The sequence below is a fragment of the Grammomys surdaster genome, unplaced genomic scaffold (genome assembly GCF_004785775.1).
Source record: "Grammomys surdaster isolate TR1022 unplaced genomic scaffold, NIH_TR_1.0 1162, whole genome shotgun sequence".
NCBI lineage: Eukaryota > Metazoa > Chordata > Mammalia > Rodentia > Muridae > Grammomys > Grammomys surdaster.
Genome location: NW_021605581.1, coordinates 873,637 through 885,940, shown reverse-complemented (window position 1 = coordinate 885,940; position 12,304 = coordinate 873,637). Strand labels below are relative to the sequence as shown.

Genomic DNA, 12,304 nt, shown 5'->3' with positions numbered 1-12,304 from the left:
GCCGGGACTGATGTGCCTACGCGTGGGCGCACAGGCAGGTAGGTTTTACAGGCTTTATTTTCATGGTAGATGGTAGTTGAATCTGGATGCACACCCCCGCACCCCCAGGGTGGGCCTTTGGTTAAATACTGTTTGTAAGGAAGAGGGTCTGGGAAAGAATACTTAATTAGCTACACCCTCTGGCCTTTAGGTATCTCATTAATATGGAAGACCTGAAGTCAGGCCCTCGACCTGTGGAGGGTACCTTAGGGAGGGGCTACCTTAGGGAGGGGCTGTATTGCCCTACATGACTGAACAGCACAGATCAAATGGAGGTCTTAGACTTTGTGTCAAGACCCTGGGTTCTGGGGGCGTGGCCAAACACCTGCCATTGTCCCCGATTTATCCCAACAGGGTCTGGGGTTCAAGACCTGTGCCCATTCAAGAACCAAGCTATCCTTACACAGTCCCACAGAGAAGTCCAAAGTGCTATGTAGTCCTCCACTACATAGCAATGGCTGTATTGAGGCCAATCTAGAATATATGAGACCTACCTCAAAAAAAGAAAAAAAGATATATTTTACATTACAATATCTATAGTTAATATAATTTATGCTTTTTTTTTGGGGGGGGGTTGAGACAGGGTTTCTCTGTATACCCCTGGCTGTCCTGGAATTCACTCTGTAGACCAGGCTGGCCTCAAACTCAGAAATCTGCCTGCCTCTGCCTCCCAAGTGCTGGGATCAAAGGCATGCGCCACCACTGCCCGGCATAATTTACACTTTTATGCTTAAAAATTGCTGAGAGTAGATCTTAAATGTCCTTATCATGAAGGAAAGATAAGTACATTAATGAGCTTGATTTATAAACATATTTCAAGTCATATTATCGTATACCATACACATATATAATTTTGTCAAAAAAAAGATCACTACAAAAAGAGGCCATCTTCAAGTCAGGGTGGCAGGAATATCACAGACCTGGCTCTTAAAGCCCTATCATGACTCCTGCCAGCATCTTAACCTTGGACTTCTAGCCGTTAATTCTAAGAAAATTTCTACTGGTTAAGACTATCTACCCTACAAAACTAACACAAAGGGTAAAATACTTTCGTTTGTTCTCCTGTTTAACTAATAGAATCATCAAGTTTCATTCAAAATGTTCAGAGCTTCCTGGTCCTTTTTAACTTATCTTCAACCAACCCAGAAAGAATAAGAAATAAAAATGGTTAAAATTCAGTGTTTTAGAGATGAGTAGATAGTACATGCCTGGCAGGAGGATCACTGAGTTTACAGCTTCAACTATGAAGGGAGTTCAAGGCTATCCTGGACTGTTATGTACAAAACCCTGTTTCAAAAAAGCAAAACTTGAATTTATGGTATTTCGTGATACCAAAAATATCAAAAAAAGATTATTTTTTTCCCATTAACCTTTCTCTTCTCTAAAAGGTGTGAGGCTAAAGAGAGAGCTCAATCAGTAAGGTGCATGAGGGCCTGAGTCAATCCTTAGAACCTACAAAAAAAATGTCATATATAGAGGTATATGTGCTTTTCAACTTAGACTAGGAGAGAAAAAGAGAAAGATTCTTGGGGCCCACAGGCCAGCCAATCTAGCCTAATTAGTGAGTTCGAGGTCACTGAGAAGTCCTGCCTTAAAAAAGATGAAAAGTTTTCCTGAGGATAATACCCAGGCTGTCATCTAGCATCCACACGTAGGCACACATATACCATACACATGAACACACATGTGCATTTTTTTTTAATTTTAAGAAGATATGAATAAATCTAACACTCTATCCTAAAATGACCATATATACTTACCTTTCAATGTTTTTTTGGACAAAGGGAAATCTGAAAATCTTGTAATTTCATTTACATTTATCTGAAAAAAAAAAGATTATGAAAAGAAAATAATGTCAGATAAGACAAGAAATGCTACATGATTCATTAGTTTCATAATACAACTCCCCTACACCTAGCTCATCCTTCATATAACAAAATTAGAAGCATACCATCACTTCTAAATAAAAGCCATTTATTCAAATAATATGATGTCCCATGGAGGAACCTCAATTGGCAGATACTCTTCCAAGCAGGACTTAAGATGTACTCCTCCTTCCTTACTTGTGGTACCAACCAATGAGCTACTTTCATAGGATATAGAATACCTAAAGGAAGAAAGTGTGATAGGTAACAGTCAACTTGAAAGGATATAGAATCATCCAGGAAACAAGCTTTTAGGTGTGTCTATGACATGGTTCCTAAATGGGGTTAATTAAGGTGGGAAGACCTCTAAGTGTAGGCAGCACCAGCATCCATCTGTTCCCTATCTTTGGACAAAGCATGACCAGCCATCTCACATTCCTGCTACCATCTCCCTGGCAAAACAGACTGGATCCACGCAAACTATAATCCTTCCCTCCTTAAGAAGCTTCCTATCAGGTATTCTGGCTCATGACAAAGAGACAAGTAACTAATACAGAACAATGGTAAGAACTGGGCCTGTTGCTGTATGCCTGATGCTATGATCCCTAAGCCTTCAACACCTGTCTGTGAGAGGACTGGAGGAGTATGGAACTTCAAGCTAGAGAAGTCTTAAGAGTATGTAAGCATACCTTCATAAAAAATCCAGGAGAGACTTCAGAATGCCAAGAGAGCCGGGCGGTGGTTGCGCACGCCTTTAATCCCAGTACTTGGAAGGCAGAGGCAGGTGGATTTCTGAGTTCGAGAGTTCGAGGCTAGCCTGGTCTACAGAGTGAGTTCCAGGACAGCCAGGGCTACTCAGAGAAACCCTGTCTCAAAAAAACAAAAAAAAAAAAAAAAAAAAACCAGAATGCCAAGAGAAATGCAGAAGTAGAGGCCCACAGTTCATGAGGTTCAGGGAGACAAAATGACTATCCAGATATATACTAGAAACTATCCATGTCATATTCTGGCCAAGAATCTAACTGCATTCTGCCTATGTCCTGAGAACATGAGAGAAGATAAATTCAAAAGTATTGGATTAATTTATTTATCAAGCAAATCTCAAGTGAGGGTAGCAGTCAGTCAGTGTCGTGGCTACAGTTTACAGCTCTTAATTAGGTCTACAGTAAACACATGTAACAAGTAAACAGACAGAGAAACTACCATTTAGCAAAGAAAGAAGGGAACTTAAAGTTTCAGGTACTATGGTTGCTGAGAAAGCAACTGTAAGTTGTTAAGACTGACACCATTAAAAGAAACCCAGTGTCCTCCTGGAAAAAGAGCCTCAAGAGCAATACTCCTCTCATTGAAGTCTCAAAGGAAAATGCAGTCATTTGAAAAGACAGGGCCTAAACTGAGAATGCCAATAAAGAAGCTCCCTGCTCTGACCAACCACCTAGGAAGTGCCTCATGGGTTCAACACAAAGATGCTGACCTAAGTGTAATCCAAAGAAGCCAGGCTATCTCAAACTGACAGCAGAACTTGCAGCCTGGCCATGCGATCCACACGGTACTAGTCTTAAAGGTACAGGCATGAAAGATGTGATTTTGAAGCATTTAGAGGTCATGGAGAGCAGCAGAGGCTTGGCACTGTGAGAGGCCATGGAAGTCCATTGGTGAAAGTGCAGCCTCAGTTGTAGTTTACAGCCCAGGACTGAAGGGGTCATGCAATGAAGTTGAGGCTTGGCACCATGAACAGAGCCTATGAAGCCTAGTTGCAATGGTAGACCCCAGTGTACTGGAGATGACAGATCACCAAAAACAGCAGCAGCAATAGAGTGGAATCAACCAGAGCCTAGAATGCTACAGAGGGCAGAGCTGGAGATGTAACCCAAGCCCTTTGGAGGAGTCCAGAAGATCAGACATTGGAACAAGAAGCTGTGAAGTTAAAGTTGCCTTGGAATCTCAAAGATGTTAAAGATGCCAGAGCCATGGGATACCTGCCAAGGAAAGCTGTTAACACGGAGTGGAACCAGCCCAGGAGAAAGAACTTTGTTGAAGTCAACAAAGATGTTAAAGGGGTAGAGATCTAAAGACCACTTTGACATCAGACATGAGATGCAGAATTTGGAGGCTGGCCAGCTGGTTTCCTGACTTGCTTTGGAGATTACAGTTAAATGATTGGATGAATCTCAGAAAAGACCTTGAACGTTGGACTTTTAACATTGTTTAGACTGCTATAAACTATGGGGACTTTGGAAGTTGGACTAAATGTACTTTTTTACTATGTTATGGTTTAGTATGGCCCTCATAGACTCATATATTTGAATAAGTTTATGGGGACCAGGGAGTGGAATGTGATGGTTTGTATATGCTTGGGCCACAGAGTGGCACTATTTGAAAGTGTGGCCCTATTGGAGTAGGTATGGCCTTGTTGGAGTAGGTGTGTCACTATGGGCATGGGCTTTAAGACCCTCATCCTAGCTGTCTGGAAGCCAGTATTCTGCTAGCAGCCTTCAGATGGAGATGTAGAACTCTCAGCTCCTTCTGCACTATGTCTGCCTGGATGTCGTCATGTTCCCACCTTGATGATAATGGACTGAACCTCTGAACCTGTAAGCCAACCCCAACTAAATGTTGTCCTTATTAGAGTTGCCTTGGACATGCTATCTGTTCACAGCAGTAAAACCTTAACTAAGACATTCAGCATAGGCAGAAATAAGAATATGAACTCAGAAACGCTCTGGGTAGAGCAAAACAAGGAATCACAGATATAAATAAGGAATAAACCAAGCACGAGCTAAGGCTGCATTCTGCAAGCAACTCTAGTCACAGTCCAAAACAAAAGCCAAAGCCAATTTGTTAATAATGGCCTCTTCTTTTTTTCTATGTGACAGGCATTGTGAATAATGTTTTCAACACTTTATCTTACTAATTCCTCACAACTTATAAGGCACGTACTACTACTAAGCCTTTTAAACTAAGGGGGGGGGGGTACGAATAGTATAAGAAAAGTAACTAAAGTCATATATCTGGTGAACAAAATCATAGCCAAATCTGAATCAAATTATCTGAACTCAAAATTCAAACTAATTCTTAAATGTTGTCAACTCTGAACAGTTTATCCCGTTGTTGTTGTTGTTGCTGCTGCTGTTTAAGCTACAAGATAACAAGTAATAACTTTAGTTCCAGGATGACTCTATCTTTTAAATCCCTACACCAGAAAGGAGGCATTCACTGAAAAGGTGAGAGGCAGATGAATGCTGAAAAATATGGGTTTTATGGGGACCAACAGGAAGTAACATTCCTAAGGAGCAGACACCTAGGGCAGGAAAACATGTTGGCTTATCAGTGTTAACTGTGGGACTATTCATCTAACACTGGCTTCAAGGTGGGGATGTCAAGGAACAGACCAACACATTCCATTTTCTCGATATTGATTCTTGATGAAAATCATGAAGACAATGAGGCACAGAACAGAGAATGATGCTAAGAGACAGAGCCAATTCCCAACATAAAGAGCCAAAGCTGTGGAAACAGACTCCGGTCTAGGTTCCAACTCCACACTACTAGACGTGGGAAATTAGGACAACTTAACCTCTCCAAACTCTACAGTTCTTATTCATAAAATGGAATATTACGATCCATACCTCAAGATAGGGGCAAAGAATCTAAAATATATGGAGAGTACTTTAAAAGGTACATAGTATTTCTGTTATTTTAAACATTTCCCAAGAACAACAGCATTTTCTTATATCACTCCAGATTTTAGCTTATTTATTTCATTTTTGAGACCAAGTTTCATGTATCACTGACTTACTTGCTATAAAGCTGTGGATAACTTTCCCCCTATCTCCACCTCCTTAGTACTCAATATGTGCCCCGTTTATGTGGAGCTGGGGATTGAACCCAGGACTTCCTGCATGTTGGGCTAATCTACTGAAGGCTCTCACTCCATTCGCTACTTTACACACCAATCACTACTATTGTCGCTCTATTCTGTAACCACTGCTGCATTACATGTCCCTACCCGGAGTGTCACTGCATTTCTATCACTTTTCCCAGCACTGTGGCAAGCAGAAGAGTCAGATCTGGGTAGCAGCACCCAACAGAACACTAGTGAGGCCTCGCTGGCTGGGTCCGCCCCTTTCCCATACTACCCTTACCCCATGTCACCAAAGCAGCGACACCACCCAGCTGCACCCACCCTCCCTCTCCAGAGCCCGCCGAACGTGCCCAGAACCCGTCTCACCTTCTCGTAGTTTTGCATGAGGCGGCTGATCCCCTCACGCTCGACCTGCCATTCCGGCTTCTTAAGTTGCTTCCTCCGCTCCTTCTTTTGGTGCTGCCTGTGGCTGTGTTTTTTCTTCCAGCGATTGAAGCTCCGCACCGGGTCAGGTCTGGTTCCCCGACCCAGAGAGTCAACCGTTTTGCCCATGGCGGGGACTGCCAGGACCCACGACGCCGCCAGACGCGAGACACCGCTCTCTTAACTGCAGCACGGAAAACGCAAAACCAGCGTGTAGAGACGGCGCAGAGGCGCACGCGCAAGGCCGGGGACCCGCCCCCAAGCTGGGAAGAGTGGGCACACATTAATGACGACAGTCAATGACCGGACGATGATTGGTGATTTGGCCCCCGCAGGGCGGGGCGATCTTAAGAGGCGGGGAGAAGCGTGCTCAGAGGAACTAGCCATGCTCCATTGCTACAGGGGCGTCCAAAGGATTTCCGGAAACAGCGCAAGGACGCTGCTTATTGCTAGTATGGTGATGTTATACTACTAACGTAAGCTAATGTAAAGTGCTGCTTTTCATTTGTTCTGGATTCAAGTATTCCTAACATTCGTGAGTACGCTGCTACACGTTATAGAGTATGTGGGTCGTAATTGTAATCTTCGTTCTGCATATTTTGACCCAGAGGGCAGAAAGATTGATCTAAAATCTGCTAATGATGACTAATTTCCATCCACTACGGTGTATGTCTCTAGATATTAAAAAGGACCTTTACGTCTTGCAGAGTTTTCTGCTCAGCCCTTCGGACTATAACCACAGTTAATAAGGGTACTGACAAAAACTGACAGAACATACCTTAAAATGTCATTATAAAAAGAACGACGGCTAAAACTGAAAATAATTTTTTCGAAAGTATGTTGAACAAATCATTTTTTTTCCATTTGTAAGTGAACTCTTTTTTGCTGAATTGAATTTCATGACACCTTTACATAGAACCTCTACAAGCACATTAGATTGAGGAAATGGCCCAGGTTGTAGCAATGCGATTGGAGAATTGGATAGGAAGTTTACAAGAAAAAAGTTTAGGCCTTAAGGCCCCTTTTGACTCCACATATCCACAGAAATACCAAATTCCATACCATATTCACCAATTAAGAGCCACTAATTCAAAACGGAGAGGAAGGCCACCAGATGTGCTATCTCTACATTCAGAGACAGGCTCAATAAAAGGAAGAAACACGAAAGTGTGTGTGTCCTCAAGATATCACAAGATAATAGCCATAATCCAACAATTCTGCCTTTGGAAATAAACAAATTGAAAGGAACGCCTCAGATATACTTAAATGTCCATGTTTGTAGTAGGCACTATTCAGTTTCTATACAGAAATTAAGAGTACATGCATATAGGAAAATATTATTCACCCTCTAAAAATAATAGTCTTACACACAATACTAACTAAATTGTCACAAAATGACAACCATTCATCTTTATGAGATATCAGTGTTATTGAAATAATAAAGAAAAATAGAGGGCCAGTGTAATAGCTCACTTGCCACCAAGCCTGATGACCTGGGTTCAACCCAGAGCTCACATGGCAAAAAAACAGAGAAGTGACTCCAACAAGTTGTCTTCACACACACTAAATAAATACAATTTTTTAAAAACTTTAGAAAAGAAAGTAGAAGAGTACTTACTAGAAGCTTGATAAAGAGGATAAGGCTTTAACTGTTTTGTTATAGAGTTTCCAAGATGAAAAGAGACCCAGATATTAGTTGTATGATAATATGAATATACCTAACTGTAGACAAACCTGATTAATGGCAGAATGTGTGCACACAGCAAGATATCGAAAGCTTTGTCTCTCTGAAAAACAAATGTTTAAAAGGGGAGAGGAAACCATAATCAGAATATATTGTAGAAAAATCTATTTTAAACATTTATTTTAAAAAAAGAAGAAAAGCCAGGCAGTGGTGGCGCACGCCTTTAATCCCAGCACTTGGGAGGCAGAGGCAGGTGGATTTCTGAGTTCAAGAGTTCGAGGCTAGCCTGGTCTACAGAATTCCAGGACAGCCAGGACTACACAGAGAAACCCTGTCTCGAAAAAACCAAACCAAAAAAAAAAAAAAAAAGAAGAAGAAGAAGAAAAGAAAAAGGAACTCCATAAACTGACATAAAGGCAGTTTGCAAAGAAATGGCAAGTAACATTTCTCTGACTTCAGGAAACTACTCATTAATAAGCCCTCTAGCAAGACTTGGTGTCAAATCGCAGCACTCAGGAGTCAGAGACAGGAGGAACATCACAAGTTCAAGGCCAGCAAAGACTGTATACTTATGTTTCTGTAGGAAAAGTCACACAGCACAAAGGAATCTGTGAATAAGCTTCATCTTATCATCTTCCTCCCCTGTATACTCATCTTTCAGTTTCCCACCGTCAGATCCTATTTTCCATTCCTATCAATTCTCCATAAATTGACTGTTCCCTATTGAAGATGGGCTGTAAGCCAGCATTCTAAGTCACTGTTTAGTGGGACAGAGACTGTGCACAGAACTATCATGTTTCTTCTTGTTAATCCATCATCTGTTAGGTCTGTCCCTACTGCAGATGTATAAGCATTGAGGGAACTTGGATTTCTGCCCTAACAAAATGCATGGGGTTTTTTTCTATATATTTTTAAAATATTATTTTATCTATATGAGTGTTTTTGCTTACATGTATGTCTGTGCACCAAAGGAAGCCAGAAAGAGATTTCAGATGGTTGTTAACCTCCAAGTGGGTGTTAAAAAAAATCAAATGTTAATCCTGTGGAAGAGCATCCAGTGCTCTCAATCTCTGACTCATCTCTCCAGCCTCTGTATTGTGTTTTTTAAATTAAAGTGTATTTTGGGGAGTGGGCTAGAAACTGCTTTGTAGATCAGGCTGGCCTCAAATTTATAATAATTCCCCTGCCTCCTGAGCCCTCTAGTTTCAGTTAAATGCCTCCATGTTGACTCAAAATGTTTTAAGGCAAATTTTTCAATAACAAAAAGTTTCATAATGCAGAAAATACACTTAAACATAGGCGTTGCAAAGGCATCTTTGGAGAGCATCCGAAACATCCATCACTATTTATCTTACAAAGTCCCAAAAAATAAAAACCCTGAGATGATTACTGTCTTAATCACTGAATCATTACTGTGAAGAGTCACCATGACCAAGGCAACTTTTATAGAAGGAATCATTTAATTGGGCTGGCTTACGTTTTCAGAGATTTGGTCCGTTATCATCATGACGGGGAAGGCATGGCAGCATATAGGTGCGCATTGGAGCAGCACCTAAGAGCTGCATTCTGATCCACAGGCAGGACACATATATACACGCAGCAACACTGCCTGATGTGGGCTTTTGAAAATCCAAAGTTTTGAAATTGTCACTCCCTGATGACTAAACATCAGATATATCAGCCTATAGAGACCATTCTTATTCAAACCACCACACTTATTCTTAGTTTTAGCAGCAGGGTGGCCTAAACTGAATATTCACATTGTATATTTTATAATGGTTTTCATGTAAATGTTTCTTTCCATGACAGTGACTATAAGTTAAACCAAGATTTTTCCATCACTACATTTTTTTTTTTTTTTTTGGTTTTTCGAAAACCTGTGTAGCCATGGCTATCCTGGAACTCACTCACTCTGTAGACCAGGCTGACCTCGAACTTAGAAATCCACCTGCCTCTGCCTCCCAAGTGCTGGGATTAAAGGCGTGCGTCACCACTGCCCGGCACTACATTTTTTAAATGCATACACACACACACACACATATACAAAATGTGTCTTGTGAACTTTCTCCAAGGACAAGTGAGATAGGGCACCAACAATTACTAAAGCAAGGAAAGGATTCTGCCCAAGACAAGCTTAGAGAACCACTGAGTATCCTTGAGATTTCTTTTTAAAGTATGAGCAATGCTGGGCAGCTCCACCACTGAAGGGGGGGAAAAAAAAAGCTCCTTAGGACCCAGTGAGACTAGGGTATTCTCTTTGAGTGCCATAGAGTCTAGCCAGTAGACTCAGGATAGCTTGTTATTGATGCACAGGTGCCAGAAAATCAACAAATACTGGAGCTCTCAAAATCAGAGACCAACACTGAGTTCTTGTCCCACAGATTCTACCAAAGAAACCCAGACAGACTGAAACAGTAGACAAGTGAGTGCAAAAGTGGAACAGTTCATTGAATCCAGGATAAGGAGGCAGAGTTCCTGAAAACAGTGTAAAGATGGTAAACCAGAGATGTCCAACACAAGAGTTCCAAGGGTGGACCACCGTTATCTAGCTTTTTGCCTGCTTGTTTGTTTTTGAAGGGGGAGGGGATTCCCTTGTTGATACATCTACAACACAACTTCACATATAAGGGTCAGGAAAAACTACATGACAAGTTAGATAAGGACATCAACAATGTCTAAGGCAGGAAAAGGATTCTACCCTCTCTTCAGTGTTGGGGACTAGACTCAGGATCTTGTGTATGCTGGACAAGCACTGTACACACTGAGCTGCTTCTCTGGCCAATTTCCCTATATTTTGAATAAGCAATCAGAAACTGTTAAAGGAAAACCATGGAGGAGAAAAATCCCAATTTCCGTTTACCTTTCCTGGAACACTGTTATAGGGAAACAAGAAACAAACAAAACATAACAATCCTGAGAAGTAAAAGAGGAAGAAGAAAGATTGTACAAGCCACCAGATCAAGACATAGACTTCAGGATCATGTTTTCTAGTCATGGAAGGAAAGTTGGACCCATGAAATCTCAATAATGTTGTTGCTTGAAAAAGACCTACATAACGACAACACCAATAGATATGCCACCATAGCTGAGGAAATTTCACAAGACCCTGCCACTAGAGGCAGACAGGAAATGAATGGCTGCTGAGAAAGAGAAGAGAATCCATTTTCTTTAGGCACAAGCCCCTCAGTAGGTCATCCAATCCCAAGTGGTCAGCCCTAAACACATGCACAGATGAGCAATGCTAAATAATAGAGTCAGTAGGTCACATGCACTTATAAATAAGTAAGTAAATAAATAAATCTCTTAAAAAGATTTCACACAGTACTGACACTTATCTCACAGTTAGACAGTTACATATTTCCTGGCTGTTTGTTTGTTTTTCTGTAACAGTGTTCCAGGAAAGGTAAATAGATCCTGGGATCTACCCCTGCCTGGCTTTTCCTTTACTAGTTTCTGATTCATTATTTAAAATATAAGCAAACTGGCTGGAGATGCAACTCAGAGTGCTTGCTTAACATACACAAGATCCAGTCTCCAACACTGACTAACATGGGGCGCACCTGTAATCCCAGAACTCAGACAAGAAAGGCAGGGGCAGTCAGGATTTTAAGACCAGCCTTGGATACATAGCAAGGGCAAGATCAGCTAAAGCTATTCAAGACCTTGTCTCAAAAAAAAAAAAAAACACTTAAAAAATATATAGAAAAACTAAGGTAGCAGGTTTATGAACCTTAGTCTCCCCCAAAAATCTGCAGAATAATCTCTGTATTCACAGAAATACAAGGGCCTCCACCCACCATTTGTTTTCTGCAACTTTTGTAACCAGTCAACTGCAGTCCAAAAATATTAATAAAACCATGGAACTTTATTTCAGTACTTTGTTATAATTGTTCTATTTGACTATTCATTACTGTTGATCTTTTACTGTGTCTAATCTGTGTGTTACACTGAATCAGAGTTCTAAGTATGCTATATGTAAGTAGTATAATATGGATCATAAGACTTGAAAGAATTAAAATTGTCTGATGGCTCTCATGTGCTGAAAGATAGGCCCAGATGCCAAAGGAGAAGCAATCTCATGCAGCTCAATCCTGACAGCCTACCTCACAGACACTGGACAATAACACAAAATTTCTGGTTGCTATTTTTTTTATGTAAAATTATAACACTGTTATAGGAAAAGAGGGAAAAACTAGAAGCCTTTGTCTCCTTGGTTGAACCAAACTGCAAAGAAATCCATTTTATGCCAGGCGGTGGTAGCGCACGCCTTTAATCCCAGCACTTGGGAGGCAGAGGCAGGTGGATTTCTAAGTTCGAGGCCAGCGTGGTCTACAGCGTGAGTTCCAGAACAGCCAGGGCTACACAGAGAAACCCTGTCTCAAAAAAGAAAAAAAAAAAAGAAATCCATTTTACTTTACCAATTCTTAT

The 12,304-nt window shown here is 41.1% G+C and overlaps 1 protein-coding gene across 1 annotated transcript in view; it reads right to left on the bottom strand.

Moving 5' to 3' along the window:
* Positions 1 to 6,387, bottom strand: part of Ddx10 (DEAD-box helicase 10) — a 142,951-nt gene extending 136,564 nt beyond the window's left edge. Inside the window, exons 1-2 of the mRNA XM_028783611.1 lie at positions 6,136 to 6,387; positions 1,800 to 1,860 (exon numbers count right to left, since the gene is read on the bottom strand). Coding sequence (XP_028639444.1) covers positions 1,800 to 1,860; positions 6,136 to 6,321 — 247 coding nt within the window. The 5' untranslated portion in view covers positions 6,322 to 6,387. The remainder of the gene's footprint in view (positions 1 to 1,799; positions 1,861 to 6,135) is intronic.
* Positions 6,388 to 12,304: the final 5,917 nt, after the last annotated feature.